Source organism: Felis catus, chromosome A2, assembly GCF_018350175.1.
Source record: "Felis catus isolate Fca126 chromosome A2, F.catus_Fca126_mat1.0, whole genome shotgun sequence".
Taxonomy (NCBI): domain Eukaryota; kingdom Metazoa; phylum Chordata; class Mammalia; order Carnivora; family Felidae; genus Felis; species Felis catus.
The window spans coordinates 17050001-17069791 of NC_058369.1; the positions used below are offsets into that span (position 1 = coordinate 17050001).

The following is a 19791-nucleotide window of genomic DNA, read 5'->3' on the forward strand; positions in this document are numbered from 1 at the left end:
CTAACCTCGAGATGAAACACTTTTCATGGAGTTGTGGTCAATGGAAGCCAAGTGCTAGACCAGCCAATACAGCCCGTGTCTATCAGTGGGTACAAGCTGCCTCCTGCTTCCAAATTCAACCTGGACAAGAGGCCTCAAGCAAGCGGGAAGAACATTTTGCCTGCCCTTCTCAGATCTCTCTCCAGGAAACTGAAGGCAATAGTGAAGCATGCCTTTACAAAAAAAGGGCAGAACGAGTCCTGGTGAGGGAGGAAGAAGAGCGAGCAAGCAGGTATGTGCTCACAGAAATGGCAGGATACACGACTGTGCAGTCCCAACTGCTTCTTATTTTCAGCAGGCCAGAGCATTAGGCTTTGACATGAAGGACAAGATTGCCCCACCTCCTGGATCACCAGTGGGCATCCCTGTCAGTAGCCACCCAGTACCATCCTCAACAAGGAAAGTACAGATGGAACTAACCAGACTGGAAAACTAAACAGTGTGATCTCACTTCCACTTCACCCCAACTGAGACGAGTGTTCTTGGGCAAGTCACTGAGGATGCCCAGAGCCTCGGTCTGCAGATTATTATATAGAGTGAAGCTAGATATCTGCCCCCTCTCACCGTATGACTTTCTGTATCATCAAGGAAATGGCTTGTTATAGTGCCTTATTATGTCACTGGCTTTTCCAACATGTTATGAGAGCAAATATTTTCATTTTATAGACCGGAAACAGAATTTGTAAGAGGCATCAGATCCAAGTCTTCTGACTCTAAATCAAATTCTCTATCATACTATTCTTTGTTCAAATGAAACAGTTCATGTGAAAGGACTTAACAGAACAGTCAGCATTAGAAAATAAAAATCAGGTGTGCCTGGGCGGCTCAGTAGGTTGAGTGTCCTACTCTTGATCTCAGTTTAGGTCTTGATCTCAGAGTCGTGAGTTCAAGCCCAGTGTTGGGCTCTGTGCTGGGTGTGAAGCCTACTTAAAAGAACAAAACCAAAAACACACAAAACAATTAAGGTGTATACTTTAGTTCCAGCCACCACGTTTTCTTCTTTGCTATTATAAGACCGCTCTGCTTCCTGCAGTAAGTTTTTCTTTTTTTTTTAAACTTTATTTATTTTTGAGACAAAGAGAGACAGAGCATGAACGGGGGAGGGTCAGAGAGAGGGAAACACAGAATCTGAAACAGGCTCCAGGCTCTGAGCTGTCAGCACAGAGCCCAATGCGGGGCTCGAACTCACGGACTGGGAGATCATGGCCTGAGCCAAAGTCGGCTGCTTAACTGACTGAGCCACCCAGGTGCCCCCTGCAGTAAGTTTTTAATTTAACAAACACATTTTGGCCCCCTGCAGTGGGCTGGCTGGTGACCCCCAAACAGATATGGACATGTTCCAATACCTGGAACCTGTAAATGCAGCCATCTTTGCAAATGTGATTAAGTTAAAGGTCCCGAGATGAGAAGATCACCCTGGATTATCTTGATGGGCCCTAAATCCAATGACAAGTGTCCTTATAAGAGACACATGGCCACAAGCCAGGGAATGCCACCAGCCATCAGAAGCTGGAAGAGGCAAGGAAGAGACTATCCCCTAAGACCCCTGAAGAGAGCAAGCCTTCCTAGATTATGAACTTCTAGCTCTTAGAACGGAGGCAACACATGTCTGTTGTTTTAAGTCACCAAGTTTGTGAAAGGGGAAGACATAAAGACTGAGTCACTCGCCAATGTCATAAAGTGTGTAAACAGGAGAGCCCAGATCTGACTTGGGTACTGTGGCTCCAGAGATGGTGTTTGTACTGCAGTGCACCCTGTGGATGAGGGTCTGGAGGAGGGGATCCATCCTTTGTCCAGCAGACTGTGTGATGCAATCCTTGCTGCTACTAAACCGATGGGTCAGTTCTCTGACCCACACCCAGCTCCAGAGAGAAACAATTCTCCAACCAGCAGCTCGGTGTGGGAGTTCCAGCAGGGAAACAAGCTATTCAGGAAACAATCTGGGAAAGAGGAGAATCGACTGCAGACTGACACAGACCCATGAGGTGATGCCTACCCAACATGCACTGGGCTATGGCTGCAGGCTCTTGCCATCAGGGCCCAGTGGTGCCATTTCCGAAGCTAGGTGCTCAGTGGCAGTGGCCTGTTTACCTATTTCCCTATTTCTTTACGGCAACAAGCTGTGATAGGGCAGCTTTAGGGTTTTCCCAGGGCATAAACCCAATGGCTGCAAAAAAAACTTCTTTTTCTTGATCTAAATCCTGAAGCCTTCTGAAAACCAAAGTTTTCCTACCTTCCTGTCATAGCAGGGCAAGAAAGCCACTGAGACACAGATGTACAGGGTACAAGAGAACAATAGCTCCTTGAGAGAGGTGGCAGCAGACAGGAAGGATCAGAGGAAAAATAGTTGACTTCTACTTAGGCAGACAAACACTTCTCAGGAAAGGAAGGGGCATGAAGAGCAGTCAATATCCATCCAGAGGTTACTGCTGTCACGCTATACAACTCACGGTGTGGGTGCATCTAGGGCAATGCATTTAGGGAACAGATAGCGGGAGACAAGGATGTCATTCTCAGTCAGGGTCTACAATTTGCCAGGCAATGACAGCTATCTCACTGAAATCTCTGGGCTGTCAGGCAGACTGGAAGACAGAAAGAGCCCAGTTTCAAGATAAGGAAATGAAGTCTCAGAGAGACTATGTAATTTGGCCCCAAATCCCAAGAACAGAGACAGAGAAGATTCAAACTCAGGTCTGTCTGCTCCCAAGGCTCGTTCTCTTTTCCTTAACACCTACACTACCTTACCTTGATGGAGGAGCTCTCTTCTTGGAAAAGATGTTTTCTAACATAAAATTTGAAATGGGGCAGAATTTAAGAGGACTGGTAAGAGAACAGAATCAATTTCTCGAAATACAAACTCTGTCCTCTTGAAATCTAAACATTCCTGTGTTCTTTCTGGTGTCTGACAAAGCTCTTATCACTTTTACAAGGATGACAATGTCTGAAAGTACTTTCATGACCTTTTACTAAACAGGAAGAGATCTGGCCCACATGAATGTGAAATGCACAGGAGTAGACCTTATGAAGCAAAAAAGGGTGCACTTGTATGTGTCTTCCAGGAAAAAAAAAAAATTCAGGTATCTCCTTCCCTGGTAGAGAGGGAGGTGAGAGAGATAGACGACATGAGGCTTTGAGACAGCAGCATCAAAGCAAAAACTGGTGGGAGTTTGACCTACATACAAGCTCTAAAACACACACACACACACACACACACACACACACCCCAAAAACAGCAGGCATCCAAAGCCTGAAAAATGGAAAGGTTTGCTAAAATTAGGTTTAGCCTAGTGGAAAAATCCCTCACACTCTCTCAGGTTTATTAGCTCTTTTACTAAAGCATGATACCCAACATGCCTGGTGGAATATTTAAGGATTTTTATTTTTGGGGATGGGAGAGGCAGGTGGCAGAAGAACATGAAACTAGGAAAGGAAACTCGTGAATTTCCAATCTTGAACACATTTCATTGCTCCGTTTCTAACTGTCCACAACACATCCACTGGCTGAGTGCCCCGGAGAACGGAAATAACACAATCGGGGCCAAGTGAGGGGAAGCCCAGGCTCCTAGGGGACTCCTCCTTCTGCAGAGCTTCCGGGGGGGGGGGGCGCCTGCAACAGACATTCTTTGTTGAAGACTGGGTCCTCACTGTTCTCTTTGTAAGGGGAACCTGCTACTCCGGAAAGTGGCTCAGGATCCTTGTTATCCACGTGACGCAAGCAGGACTGAAGGCCCAGCAGATACTAAAAACTTGGCCAATGTGATGAGCCATTCCTTTTTCCTTTTTGGTGTGGGGCTGGGAGTTCAGGGGGTGGGCTGGGAAGGGATGACTGGTTGGAATCCTTTCCTAAGCACCGTTTCTCACGGGTAGGGTTGTGTACGTGAGTCTAACCTGGGGGTTTAAAAGTCAAGTGACTAATGCCTTGGTGGAAATTTCCTTAAACAACCAACATTTTACTAATTCTAGTTTTATCATTAAAACATCATCTATACCATGTCTGAGTTCTCATCAATTCAGACCAATTCCTATTCTGGTTTTTTAAGGCACTTCTAGAAATTCTTCTACTATTAATCATGAGGAAACCATAAAGGTATTTAAGCCAGTGTGTCCTTTTCCTTTTCACGCACAGAGGCTTCCTCAATGCAGGCAGCTCATTCCAGATCCATGAAAATTCCAGAGTGCTTCATTTACTATAAATGCCCAGGGGAAAGGAGGGCAGAGCTTACACCACACCTATGTACTAGATTTTTGTCATTTCCTTTTGACTCAACTCACTGACATGTCATGCTCCTTTAAGAAGGGGCCGAGGCCTGGGGCACATGGGTGGCTCAGCTGGTTAAGCATCCAATTTCAGCTCATGATCTCAAGGTCCATGGGTCTGAGCCCTGCATTGTGCCTGATGCTGACAGCTCAGAGCCTGGAGCCTGCTTGGATTCTGTGTCTCCCTCTCTCTCTCTGTGCCTCCCCTGCTCTGTCTGTCTCTCTCTCAAAAATTAAGAAACATTGGGGAGCCTGGGTGGCGCAGTCGGTTAAGCGTCCGACTTCAGCCAGCTCACAATCTCGCGGTCCGGGAGTTCGAGCCCCGCGTCAGGCTCTGGGCTGATGGCTCAGAGCCTGGAGCCTGTTTCCGATTCTGTGTCTCCCTCTCTCTCTGCCCCTCCCCCGTTCATGCTCTGTCTCTCTCTGTCCCAAAAATAAATAAACGTTGAAAAAAAAAAATTAAGAAACATTAAAAAAAAAAAAAAAAGAATAGGGTGAAGTCCTTGGGAGTACTGACCACTTTACATTAAAAGAGACCTTCACTTGGGGCGCCTGGGTGGCTCAGTCGGTTAAGCATCCAACTTCAGCTCAGGTCATGATCTCACAGCTCGTGGGTTCGAGCCCCGCATCGGGCTCTGTGCTGACAGCTTGGAGCCTGGAGCCTGCTTTGGATTCTGTGTCTTCCTCTCTGCCCTAAGCCACTCACATTTTGTCTCTGTCTCTCTCAAAAATAAATAAATATTAAAAAAAAAAAAAATTAAAAGAGACCTTCACAGGAACATGACAGGACAGTCCACTCACCACTGTTGTTCAACATAGTACTGGAAGTCCTAGCTTCGCAATCAGACAACAGAAAGTAATAAAAGCCATACAAATTGGGAAGGAAGAAGTTAAATTTTCACTCTTCACAAATGACATGATACTCTACTTGGAAAACCCGAAAGACTCCATCAAAAAACTATTAGAACTGGGGCGCATGGGTGGCTCAGTCGGTTGAGCGTCCGACTTCAGCCCGGGTCATGATCTCACAGTCCGTGAGTTTGAGCCCCACGTCGGGCTCTGTGCTGACAGCTCAGCGCCTGGAGCCTGCTTTGGATTCTGTGTCTCCCTCTCTCTCTCTCTGCCCCTAACCCACTTGCATTCTGTCTCTCTCAAAATTAAATAAACATTAAAAAACTACTAGAACTTATACATGAATTCAGCAAAATCTCAGGATATAAAATCAACATACAGAAATTGGTTGCATTTCTATACACGAATAATGAAGCAGCAGCAGGAGAAATCAAGGAATCGATGCCATTTATGACTGCACCAAAAACCATAAGATACACAGGAATAAACCTCACCAAAGAGATAAAAGATCTGTACGCTGCAAACTATAGAACGAAACTGAAGAAATGAAAGAAACTGAAGAAGGGGCACCTGCATGGATGGCTCTGTCAGTTGAGCGTGCAACTCTTTATTTTGGCTCAGGTCATGATCTTACAGTTCGTGGGTTTGAGCCCCATATCGGCTCTGTGCTATCCGCACAGAGTCTGCTTGGGATTCTCATCTCTTCTCTCTGCTCCTCCCCTGCTCGTGCTCTCCCTCTTAAAGTAAATAAATAAATTTTTTTAAAAAGTTAAAGAAGCCACAAAGAAATAGAAAGACATTTCATGTTCATGGATCAGAAGAACAAACATTGTTAAAATGCCTCTACTACCCAAAGCAATCTACACCTTCAGTGCAATCCCTATCAAAGTAACACCAGCATTCTTCACAGAGCTAGAACAAACAATTATAAAATTTGTATGGAATTAGAAAAGACCCTGAATAGCTCAAGTAATGTTGAAAAAGAAAACCAAAGCGGAGGCATCATAATTCCAGACTTAAAGCTGTATTACAAAGCCATAATCATCACAAAGTCAGTATGGTACTGGCACACAGACGCACAGATGAACAGAAAAGAGTACAGAACTCAGAAATGGACCACAGCTATATGGCCAACTAATCTTTGACAAAGCAGGAAAGAATATCCAATGAAAAAAGACGGTCTCTTCAGCAAATGATGCTGGGGAAACTGGATACCAACATGCAGAAAAATGAAATTGGCCCACTCTCTTAGACCATACCAAAAAAAAAAAGGATGCAAGACCTAAATGTGAGACAGGAAACCATCAAAATCGTAACCTCTTTGACTTTAGCCACAGCAATTTCTTACTAGACATGTCTGTGGAGGCAAGGGAAACAAAAGCAAAAATGAACTACTGGGACCTCATCAAGATAAAAAGCTTCTGCACAGTGAAGGAAACAATCAAGACTAAAAGGCAACTGACGGAATGGGAGAAGATATTTGCAAATGACATATTAGATAAAGGGTTAATATCCAAAAATCTATAAAGAACTTATCAAACTCAACAACCAAAAAACAAATAATCCAGTGAAGAAACGGGCAGAAGACGTGAATAGACACTTTTCCAAAGAAGACATCCAGATGGAAAACAGATACATGAAAAGATGCTCAACCATCAGGGAAATACAAATCAAAACCACGATGAGATAGCACCACACATCTGTCATAATAGCTAAAAGTAACAACTCAGGAAACAACAGATGTTGGTGAGGATGCAGAAAGAGGAGAACCCTCTTGCACCGTTGGTGGGAGTGCAAACTAGTGGCAATGTAATCTGGAAAACAGTATGGAGGTTCCTCAAAAAATTAAAAAATAATAGAACTTCCCTATGACCCAGCAATTGCTCTACTAGGTATTTATCCAAAGTATAAAAAAATGCTGATTTGAAGGGGTACATGCACCCCAATGTTTATGGCAGTGCTATCAACAATAGCCAAATTATGGAAGGAGCCCAAATGTCCATCGACTGATGAATGGACAGGCATACACACACACACACACACACACACACACACACACACACACGGAATATTACTCGGCAATCAAAAGGAATGAAATCTTGCCATGTGCAACAATGTGGATGGAACTAGAGTGTATTACACTAGGCGAAAGAAGTCAAAGACAAATATGATTTCACTCGTATATGGAATTTAAGAAACAAAACAGATGAACATAGGGGAAGGGAAGGAAAAATAAGATAAAAATGGAGAGAGAGGCAAACCTTAAGAGACTCTTACATACAGAGGAGAAACTGAGGGTTGCTGGAGGGAAGTGGGTGAGAGGACGGGCTAGATGGGTGATGGGCATCAGGGAGAGCACCTGTTGGGATGAGCATTGGGTGTTACATGTACGTGATGAACCACTGGGTTCTATTCCTGAAGTGAATATTACACTGTATGTTAACTAACTTGAATTTAAATAAATAAGTTAAAAAAAAAAAAAATAAAGGAGATCCACACAGTCAGAGGTGCCCTCTTGGCTCAGGTAAGCAGCACAATCAAGAACACCCCAGGAAGCAGCAGTCACTACCTAGGCCACTCTCCTGGTTCCCCATGTGCTGTCACTATACCCTGGTCAAAGGATACTATGTACCTGCTCAAAAACTTGTTGCTATCATGACTGTTCAACTTGTGCCATCTGGGATGGTAGTTTCACAGGGAGTACTAGTAAGGCTTTAATTTAGAAATCTCTTCATGAAATCACAGTTTTCCAATTTAAATGAAAAGATGAAATGCAGTGGTGTGTATTTTATCAGATTAGCAAAACCTAAAGGATGTACAAAGATGGCTGGGGCCACCTCCAGCTTCCATTTGCCCACTGTACACCAGAAACACACTACTACAGATACTTCCTTTGCCTTTTTGTTTGGTAGGGAACAGACCAACTTGGGACCCTCTGTCAGAGACAGGAACAAAACACACACACAGCTGGAGCTCCTAAGTTATTTCCAAATAATAAGATCCAAGGAAGAGCAAGGACAGCATGAAGACAGTACTTTCTTTCTATACAAAATTCTAAGGATCTGAATGAATTAAGGGGTAGTAGAGGAGGAAAACTGCAGAGGTTCAAACTAAATGCAATATATGCAGGTATAGGTTTCTACCAGCCACTTTGGGGACCAGGCCCATGCATCTGACAGCCTGGCAGATTCATGAGACTGAGCCACTATTTTTACGGGCTCTACCACTGACAGACAGTTTTGCGGAGAAAAGATTACGTGGGATTTATCTCCATAATTATACCAACTCTAAGTCAGAAGGTTGGACAAATTAACCACCCAGTGATAAATCTGTCTTGACCTTTTCACCACTTCTCCAACCTTGCTGGTTTTTCAGAGGCTGATTTCCCCTTCCTTCAGACTATAAATTCTGGCCAAATACTAAAAGCTAGCCAACTGACCTGGATAATTATCCTCAGCTCCTAAAATAAATGCTGTGGCGTGTAAACTTTTCTAGAACTTGGGAAACAATAGTTGGAAGGACCAAGCTCAGAGTTAACTGACACCTGTAGCAAATCAGACTGAAGCTGAACTTCACCTAAAACACTACCCACTTCCTTACCTGCCCTGCTTTGAAGGCCCCTTTAGTGGATTGCTAGTCTATGGTGTACCAGACTCACCTGTTACAACCAGCTTTTTCTGAACTGGTGACATGAAGGCAACTTTTAACTACTGGGTTCAATTTATTGTTCTTAATTTTACTCTTGAACACACTTGATTTAATTTTGCATTTGAACTCCAGAACACTCCCACAACACAATTACGTTGAGCTGTTACAACTCTCTCACACACTGCTAGCATGTAAACTGACAGAACCGTTTTGGAACACTACTGGCAGCATCTACTAATATGAACATACACATATCCTATGACCCATTCTAGGTACTTTGGGGCACACACAACAGAAATGTATACCTATGTTTATCATATGTTCAGAGCAACACTTACCATCTGTAAGAACGAACACCAGACAGAAGCAAAACTCACTGTGTGATTCCCTCTAGATAATACTCACAACCAGCCCAACTAGTCTGTGCTGGTAGGAATCAGGACAGTTGTTGGTCCTGGAGGAAAGAAGACTGAGAGGAGTATCATGGGGGCTTCCGGGTATTGGTCACACAGGCATATTCTCTTTGTTAAAACTCACTAAATACTCATGATCTGTACCTCTTTCTTCATAGGTACATTCTATTTCAATAAAAAATTGTAAGAAAAAAGATGATCTCATGACAGATTTTTAAAAACCCAGTCTCCACATACATGCAATGATCCTTTTCTTTAAAATTCACTGAAGAAAAGCTTATTTCTGTGAGAAAGTAAAAAGAGAAAACGCCCTATTCCTATTCTAAAGGCTATTTTTATGAACTCTAGTTCCTTTGGCATGGTCTCCCTAAGAGAAATAGCTGTATCTGAATCTGCTGTAAGCCCCCTCTTAGTGCTGTCACGGGGCAGCATCGTGGGGTCACTCTGGAATCAGATGGAGCCCAGCACAAATCCCGGCTCCACCATGCAAGGTCACGTGGTCCTCACCATGCACGCATAGTTCCTGAACTGTGAAGTGAGCGAAAACAATACAGGTGACAGGCCTTGCATGCAAACATTTGTCCTCACCAGGGCGTGAATTTAGGGAAGAAGGCAGCATCTCTCTTCCCATCTTTTATGAGCTAGACGCAGATGTTAGAGCTCTTTAGGAGTCCTCGGTGAACAGTTACTGCGGATGATGCCACTTAACACCAGCCAGAATCGAGACCAAGTAGCGACAGTGAACTTTTAACCCAGTAGCTTTAGGAACAAAATTTTAAAAATAACTACTGTTTCTAAAAAATCACTTTGTGGTCTTCATTCTGTTAAGCATTTGTATCTTCTAAAGTTTAACTTTGAAGAAAATTAGATCTCATACAGAGAATTTAAGATATGCTCAAGCAGACAGAAAGACTGAGGGAGAAGGATCCTATGTTGTGAGCAGGGCAGACCCCAAAGACTACATCCACAAATATCATGTAGATCAAGTGGCAAGTCTGATGGTGGGTTATAAATTCCCCAGGGGCCATTTAAGAGTCGTGTGTGAAATGAAGGCCTCCCAACTGAAGTCAACCTAGCCCCAGCCTGGGGTAAAGCCAATAAAAACTAATACCTAAAACATGTTTTGGGTTGTGAATTAAAAGATCCATGTTGATAATACAAGTTGCCAGATCATAGTTTTTTTCAGTCATGGCTTCCTCAGGCAAACATGCCTGGTTATTTCCATGAGCAGATTTAGAAAATTTGTCATCTGAGGAAGTCAGGCTGTTATTAGTCATGTTGGGACCTTCTTTGGCTTCCAAGGGTCACTTTCCGTTACCTTAGTTCATTTCTACATGCCTTGGCCAAAGAATTTGCATCCCACCCCAAGAAGCACAAGCCTGGGCTCTGCTAGACACCTGGCACGCTGCTGTAGGGTAATTACGAAAACCCTCCAGGACGACTGTTACTTGAGCAAAGTGACATACGGCACACACCCATATGCACTGCTCTCCGCAGAGGGAAGAAATGTTGGGGGAGGGGGGAGCACGAAGAAAAGCTGAAATGAAAGGTACGTTTTAGGTTTTCAAGATGTGGGTAGGTAGTTTTGGGTAGGTAAGTTTAAAAGGACTGTGAGATCAACTTTCAAGGTGGTCAAAAGGTGGCAAGTAGTTGCCAACTTGAAAGGGCTCCCGTCAGCTAAAGACAGAACAATCTGAGCACCAACAAGAATAATGTCCATAATAGATTAAAACACATAACATACACAAAAATATGTAAATTCACAATACTAAAAACATATACACACAACGGGGGGGGGGGGAACCCCTTATTGTCACCTTTGGTGCAGGCGGCAGTGGTTAGTAACTCATTATCCATGTAACCGATAAAGAGAAAGGATGAAGCATTTACTCAGTCTTTCCTGTAAGGACTCATTTTCAGGATAACTAAATGATTGACCAAAAAAAAAATTTTTTTAAGTTAAAGAATCACTGCTAATAAATGAAGAAGACATAGAAATAAATGCAGAAGGAATAATCAACTTAGACATCTCACCATTTTGCAACACCTGATGGTTTAAATAGCGGATCTACAAAGCAATTCTCAAAGGCAGGTAAAATCTTTGGTGAAGTCTGATGGGGAATGCATCGACCAGCCTAACAACACCAGAACTACTAACCAACCCTACTGTCACCAAGAGAGACAACCGAAATTACAGTAAAACTGCCAGCTCCCAAAAAGTGAACCTGAACCTGGTAAAACATTCAGAGCAAGCCTCTGGATTATGGGAGAGGTGTTGAGAGAGATGAAGTGGGGAGAAGAACATACAAAATGGCACTACGCACCTAAAGGGGACATGCAGGCACGGTCAAAACCCTAGTTTCTTCAATACTTGAATGACATTTGAAAAAAAAAAGGAGGGGAGGTGAACTATTACCACATTAAAACAGTTTTAAGAGAACAAATACAATGTGTGGACCTTATTTGAACCCTGATTCCAACAAATGAAGCATCCGAAGACATTCAGCTAATGGTACTAAGAGTTATGGTTACTTTCACCGGTGTCATGATAGTTATGTTAAAGAGTAAGATTTCCATTGGTTAGAGATACATTCTGAAGTCTATTTCTTGCCCCAAAGTGAGGAGAAACAGATAAAATATTGATAACTGAGGCTGTACAACAGGTATGTAGGGAGGATTATTATACTATTCTCTCTACTTTTGTCTATGATAGAAGATTCCTATAACAAAAAGTTTAAAATGGCACAAAAGGCGATGGGTATTGAAGCTGGGTCATAAGAATTCATGGCACTATGCTTTTTTGTGTGTGTCTATCTTTAGTTAGACTTGTAAGTTTAACCTGTAAGTTAAAAAAAAAAAAATGTAGATAATCCAAGGATGAATTTTTAAGGAACTATGGGATCTGTCTGCCACTAAGAGACTGACCAAGGAAAGGCATCACATCAGGAACAGAACATGGCAGGCATTATGTGGTGGTGGCTATACAACCAGATTTCATTTGCCTACCATGACCTGGATGACAATGAACATGACAGTCACAGTTCATGTCTTGAAAGGTTAGCTCCTTTCATGCTATGCCACAGGGATGACCCAGTCTTGTCTGTGAGCAGAGTGTGCCTCTCACCTGGCTGGGGTGGATGAGGTGGTGGCATCTGGTGGTGCATGAGAGGGTAGGGAGGAGGCTGCTGATGAGGCATCATGCCGGGGTGCCCCGCTGCTCCGAGTGGTGCCAGGCCAGGTCCTCCTGAGTGCTGGTGTGCCTGCTGAGGGTTCTGCCCATGCTGCTGCTGTTCCATTTGCTGTCGGGCTCGCAATTCAGCGTATTTCAGCTGTTCCATGTGGAAGTTCTGGCGTTCAGTAAGCAACTGCTGCCTCTGTTGTTCTAACTGTTAAGAAAAAGAAAGGAAAGAGAAATGACACCATGAGAGGTTCTCAGGAATGGATGACACATAGGACACCTACCTGATGCCTGAACTCCCTATACCGCATCACAGTACATAGCCACCTCACCTCCTGCACGATCTACAGTGAGAAAAGGCATTATTTCTTGAGTAGCAGATTTCCACTTGGACACTTGTTAACAAGATCAAGGTCTTTGTGTTATGTACAAGGTCTGCTTTTCTTTACAACCTTCACCCAGTGAGGTTAACTGTTCTCTGGGCCCACCCAGTATACATGTAATCCTCTGTTTGGCAGGCCTTCAGATATGTAAAAATAGTTTCCATGACTGCTTTAATATTCGCCAGGTAAAACAAGCCTCTCCTGTCCTTTTAATAGTCCCCTCAACTGCTAAAATTTCAAGTCCACACAACCTTCCCAGGTGCTCTCTTCTGGACATGATCTTTTGGTTACTATTTTTTTTTTTTAACGTTTTATTTATTTTTGAGAAAAAGAGAGACAGACCATGAGTAGGGGAAGAGGCAGAGACAGAGGGAGACACAAAACCCGAAGCAGGCTTCAGGCTCTGGGCTGTCAGCACAGAGCCTGACACGGGCCTCAAACTCACTAGCCATGAGACCATGACCCGAGCCAAAGTCAAATGCTCAACTGCCAGAGCAGCCCAGATGCCCCTGGTTACTATTTTAGAACATGACACAGAGTTAAATCCTCTGAATAGTGGATGTGGCCTTAGCTGCAAATATACACACTTTTCTCTGTGGAGCTTGACAGTGCCACTGCAAATCTTAGCTTTCAAGTACCCAAAATTATACTGGGTGACACATTCACAGAATATCTCAGATGCCTAAATAAAGATGTGCATGAATCTTGGTTTAAAGAATGTAAGTAAGCATTTCAATACTCAAGATAATCTTTCTGGGACCCAAGTTAAAATAAAGAGAAATAAGCAATTATATGTGCCAGGAAATCCAGAAACCATATGCCTGACAGTAGTTCAGAGGATGAAGCACACCTCATATGCTATCAAAATTGATTTGATTCAGGCCTGAAAAAGAAAATCAACTTGAACATGAAAAAAAATAAAAATCCAGATTTCTCGAAGAAGTGTAAAGATTTTAAGGAGGGTTAACGGATCTATTTTCTTCCAATAATGTTCGATCCCACCATTTTCAATGGCAAGACGTAAGTCACTGGGAGACCTTTTTTGAGCTTTTTCTGTCTAACACAGCAGCCATAAGCCACAAATGGCTCCTGAGCACTTGAAATGTGGCTAATCTGAAGTGGTATGTGTTGTAAATATCAAACACACTGAATTCCGAGGTCTTAGTATGGAAAGCAATTGATTTTTCATGCTGATTACATATTCAAATAATATTTTGTATGTACTAGATGAAATAAACATAATTTCACCTTTTATTAATGTGGCTACCAGAAAATTTTAAATGACATATATGGTTCACACTGTATTTGTGTTGGATAGCACTATTCCAAGGCATTTATAATAGATTAAAAATATGTAACATTTTAGCTTTCAGTTCTACAAATAAATACTGTATACTGTCATTAGGAAAAAGGGGTTGGAATACGCATGAGAATTAGCTTAAGAATATGGGCTGTCAGCAAGAGAGCTGCCTGAGGAGAAGACCATGTGGACCCAAGCGAGAAGTACTATTGGTTATCAGGAGTAGTAACTAGGGAGTGTCCATGGACAGATGGGGTGCAGGAGGACAGGCCACAGGTACAGGGTGAAGAGAACAGGCATGACCAGATGAGGGGGAAGAAAAATGGGAGAGAATAGGCGGTAAAGCCTATGTCCCACCGGTTAGCTGGCTTGCAGAGAGTCTCCCTAGGGAGAAGATCTTCTGAAATAAAATAATCTTGTGAGTGGTTGAGGGTTATCAGGAGGGAGTGTAGCAGGGAGCCAACACGCTAGCCTCATTTTCTAGGAAGGGTGACCTGAAGAGGCTAAAGCCTGGTCCAGTCTGCCTCCTCCCTGTTTGCCTAACAAGCAGGGAATTCCGAGCTGTAAAAACCAAGAGTCCTCTGGAAGTTCAGCTCTGCAAGAAGAGAACGTGTAATCAAGGAGTAAGAGGCAGTCTGATAAAAAAGGGATCTAGAAATTCCAGCTACAGGCCCTAGGATTTGTTTTCTCCTAACCATTCCTTCTAGGAAATTTAGGACTTTGCCGAGGTTAGACACAAGAGGTTGCCAGAAAAGGACCTCTATCTATGTTCTGGTCGAGCCACTAATGGTCTGGATGGCTTGGCTGAAGTCCTGCAGTTATGTAAAAACTACGGAATTTAGGTCAAGATCTGCTTTATAAAGAAGCTAAACTGTTACTACAAGAGATTTTGTGTCTCTGAAGGGAAATTTTGGTCCCTGTGTTGCCTATCTCACTGGTTTTCTTTTTAAACTAAGCCAGTCCTTCTTTGAGAGCTGACCTTAGTCTCAAGGTATTAACCTCGGAAAGAAAAACTTGCCCCATTTTCCGTATCTACAATGGTTACTAACCTTAATTATACTACTTTTTCCAGAGCTTCACTTGTCATTTCAAAACATGGAAGGTAATTAAAAGAAAGTAATTAGAAGGATTAAAATAGATTAAGTGATTAAACACACACGTGCACACACACCCCTGAAAGAGAACCCAGCTTAAACTAAAGCTCCAGTGTGGGCTGAACAGGTCCTCTGGGGTGAGAGAAACGTCCGGACAGAGAGCTACCAACTTGGCTCCCAGAGGGCTGTCTCTGCTCTGCGGCATACGGAGTACAGCTCATGGACACGTTGTGGCTTCATCATGCAGAAGAAATAAGTACCTCCTTGTTGTGGGTACTTTGCTGTTACTCAATTGGACTAAAGACTGAATTCACTTTTTGGCAATCCGAAACAAAGTAAATGGCAGTTTTTGAGGAGAGTTCGACAGTACAGAGCAAATTTTAAATGCATGCAGCCAGTGATTGTACATCTGGGAATCTATTCTATAAAACTATGTATGTGTGCCTACCAAGGACAGTAATTAAAGTCCTGGTTTTTGTTTGTCTGTCTGTCTTAAAGTTTATTTATTTATTTTGAGAGAGAGACAGTATGAGCAGAGAGAGAATCTCAAGCAGGCACCGTGCCATCAGCACAGAGCCCAATGCAGGGCTTGAACCCACGAACTGTGAGATCATGACCTGGACTGAAATCAAGAGTTGGGACGCTTAACTGACTGAGCCCCCAGCACCCCATAATGTACAACTGTCTGCGATACGCGGAATTAAAAAAAAAAAAAAGCTACAATATTTATTACATAATCCCAATTATATTACAAAAAAAACTTTGTGTTCATGTGCACACACTTTATATACACACTGAAAATGTTACAGAGAACACCAAACAAATTAAGTGATTATTCCTAGAAATGAAATTGAGGGTAAGAGAGACTTTTTAATTCATTTCTTTCTTTACTGAAAGTTTTTTCATCACAAATATTTTTGTTAAAAAACAAACCACTAAAATAAAAAAATAAAAAACCAAAACAGTAAAAGCAGCCAAATTACATGTTACAGATAGCTTGATTTTCTCCTCTCTTTTCCATTTCCTAAGACTATGGATAAAGTCCCAACAGCTAGTAAACAGAATGTTAATGAATCTGTCCATTTTCTTTCGTGGCTCCAATCTGGCTGTAGGGAACCCCACACAGTAGCCCTGCTCTGAAGACACACGCTCCTCCTCCACATTCAAACTCTGCCCTCCTCTCCCCCTTCACTCCTACACTGTGTATGCAGAAAACAGCCAATTCCAAGCGGAATCTGAACACAGCAGAGCACTCTTCTGCACCCAGACACCAAACACAGACACAGCTGCAAAGTGCAGCAGCCAAAGCTCACACAAAGCTCTTCTCCCAACTTCACATGCACACAGCGGGGAGGAGGGGGGGGGGGGGGAGCGTAAAGCCCATCTACACTGCCCAGAACGGCAATATCAGCTGAGACCTAAAACCTCTGACTACTTGGGCTCAGAACTAAGTAAATAATCATGCCTTCCTTTGAAACGTCTGGGGTCAGTAACCAGACATCCACTAACGAAAAACCAAGTCCAAGACAGACATATTCATTCCTTCTTACACCCGTGGAAAAGAGAACTCCACCATTGCATTCTGCTGCCTCCATGTGTGTCTCTGGAGGCGAGACACAAAGGGGCAGCCGGCACTTCATTATGACAGGTCTTCGGTCCTGCTGCCCTGTGTCTGTCTCTTGTTTTCTGATTCAGAACAAAACCTACACAACTGAGTACAACTCTCTTCATCTCAAATAAAACTACCCGTAACATAATGGTGCATGTCTAACAACAGATTCAATTACATGGCCGGCTGTGTAGAGATGCATTAGTCCAAATTTGCAGAAAACAAAGTTACATACACTTCTCCTGGGGCAGGATAAAATTCACTTTCTGGCTTTTTGTTCTTTCTTCCTTAATTTGTCATCAAGTACAACAAACTTTCCTAAATCTACATCTTATGTGTGATGACGTCCTATGAGCAAAACCTTTAACATTTATCCAGAACTTGACCATTTCTCTTTACATTCATGGCCACTGCCTTGCTCTAAGCCATCATCATCTCATGTGGATTATTTTAACAATCTCTTCACCAGTCTCCCCTTTTCGAACCTTCCCACTTTGTTAATTTACTCTCCACAACAGAGCAGGTACACTGATCCCTGCTAAACTGTAAGGAAGATCATGCCAGCCCTCTGCATGTATTCCATATTTTTATGGAATGCATAAAATAGGCTCTACAGTTATTCCACACTTTAATCAGAGGAAAACGAAAGGCCTCTGGATGGCTTACAGGGATTTCTGTGATTATGTCACCATATCCCTGACTTTATCCTGTCACCTCCTCCTCATTTATGCTCTAGCCCACGCACCTACTCCTTAGTTCCAAACATGCTCTTGCCTGAGAGCCTCTGCGCAATATGTAGGCCTTAGCAGCACATGCCTGTCAGTTTCTGAATAAGGCCTACTCAGATGACACCACTTAAAAGTGAAATCTCTCCTCTTTCCCTGCCTTTTCCCTGCTCACTTTTTGTCACAAATAAACTTAGAAATTAAGAGAAAAAAAAGTGAAATGTCTACTTTGCCCCTCCCCCATCGCCTCTATCCAGCCTGTAACATACAGCTATATGTATGTATATATACACACACAGCACAGAACATCTTCTAACACCCTTCATTAATTATTTCAAACTCTACAAAGGCAAAGAGTTTGGTTGGGTTTTGTTCACCACTGCATCCCCAGTACCATACACATGCCTAGAACAAAGTAAGTGCTCAATAAATACCTGTTGAATGAACAAATGACCTTAATCCAACACCTATGTGGCAAAAGCCATCAACTCTGGGCAGGAGGACTCTTCAGTTTCCTCTGTAATCATGCCCTTCTCTCCACATTCTGGATTTAGGTCTTTTTTATAGCTAAGTCTCTCCTTCACTAGGAAAGTTTCCTTGATAATCTCAGCCAACCATGGCCTCCTCCTCTCTGGATTTCCATCCTTGCAATAAGCGGTGTCTCTGTGTCTAGCAAGACAACCTCTAACTTCCTTGAGGACTGGGTCTGGGATTCCCACAACGTCCCTCTTTTCTGAAGGTATTCAATTTCTGTATCTAGCCAAATGACCTGCAGAAACTCAGAAAGCATTTAGTCCACTAGATCCAAATGGGAACCAGGCTTTAGACAGGGCCCATGCTCCCAAGTCTCCCCAGGTGGCCCTAGTCCTCAACAAAGCCCCTGTCTGAAACCTACTCTCCTGACTCACGTGTGCTGTTCTCCCGGCATGAAGGCCACTTAGGTGGGCAGACCCTCTGAGTTGTGAACCCAGCACCAGCTCAGCCTCCTCACCTCAACTAGAGTCAACATTTGTGATCACATCATTTCCTTGACGGACTCTGCACATTTCATAACTGCCTTCCTCCAATATTAGCATTCATGAGACAGCTGTAACAATATCTACCGAACTCTAATTATAGCTATATGCATAGTTTCTATAAAAGATGTACAACTTTTGTATCCTTGTCCTTAATTAGTAAATACTTAAAGACTCAAGAGCACTGATTTTAAGTCATTAGAGAAAAAAAGTTCCTATCTGATTCTTAAAGTCTAAGAACAGATTTTTGAAATCCATTGCTATATAAAAAAACCACATGTTTAATGAAAACAAAGTACATCCTGGGACTACCGCTTATAGAGAAAGATGAGCAGAAATGCATCTTAAAGTGACACGATGCAATGTGGTACGGAGAGGAGCACCAGGCGGTGAGCTCAAGGCTCTGGTCCTAGCTGACCTGGACCTTCCAGTGTCAACTGTCTTGAGCCATAATAGAGAGATGATAAAACCTTGCATACCTCAGAGTCTTTTGGTTAAAATGAGATGAGAATAACTCTTTTCCTTATAAATATAAAGTGCTAGATGAAAACACAGAACTGAACAAACACAGGTTTGACACTTGGCTCTGTCATTACGAACTGTGTTTGGAGGAACATAATATCCCCTACGCCCAAGTCTCTTGGTCTGTAAGAAGAGTTATCAAAAATTGGCCTTACGTTCCCATCTAGCATTACTGGTGGATTCTTGTCCAAGGAGATTCAAATCAATCAGTATTTTCTGCTAATGGCTTCCTCATACAGTTTTTGAGAGATTAAATGAGAAAATCTATATAAAGTGGTTTAGCACAGTGACTTGTCAAATATGTGTTTAGAAAGCTAACAAAGGCTTACAAATATTTGGATCTAATATACAGTAACTGGGTACTGGTGTACCTAAAGAAAAGGAGGTACATCAACATTTACTGAACACCTACTGCGTGCTCAGACACTGCACCAGACACATGCCACACTCCTCTCATCTGATGCTCGCAACAGTCCTGTGTGGAAATCACAGGTAGAAAAGTAGCCATGGCTTTGTTTGCCCACAGGGAAGGACAGGATAGCAGTGCTTGCTGTAGAAGAGGTTGTCTTCACTGTGCATGACATGAATGGGAGACATTTTGAATTTCATTGGACTCCCTGGTTCTGAGATGAGCCTCCAAGTTGGCCTCAACATTCCTACTTCCTAGTGTTTATACCTCCCCCCGTCCCGAACCCTGTCTACCCCCCAACCAGAGTTGGTATGTGTAACAGAGAGAACACAGCAGAAGCGAAGGG

The 19791-nt window shown here is 42.9% G+C and overlaps 1 protein-coding gene across 4 annotated transcripts in view; it reads right to left on the bottom strand.

The window, feature by feature from the left end:
• Positions 1-19791, bottom strand: part of SMARCC1 (SWI/SNF related, matrix associated, actin dependent regulator of chromatin subfamily c member 1) — a 177464-nt gene that overhangs the window by 11223 nt on the left and 146450 nt on the right. For all 4 annotated transcript variants that reach the window (XM_045049537.1, XM_045049532.1, XM_045049531.1 and 1 more), the window contains one exon: positions 12334-12595. In XM_045049537.1, the coding sequence (XP_044905472.1) occupies positions 12334-12595 (262 nt within the window). The remainder of the gene's footprint in view (positions 1-12333; positions 12596-19791) is intronic.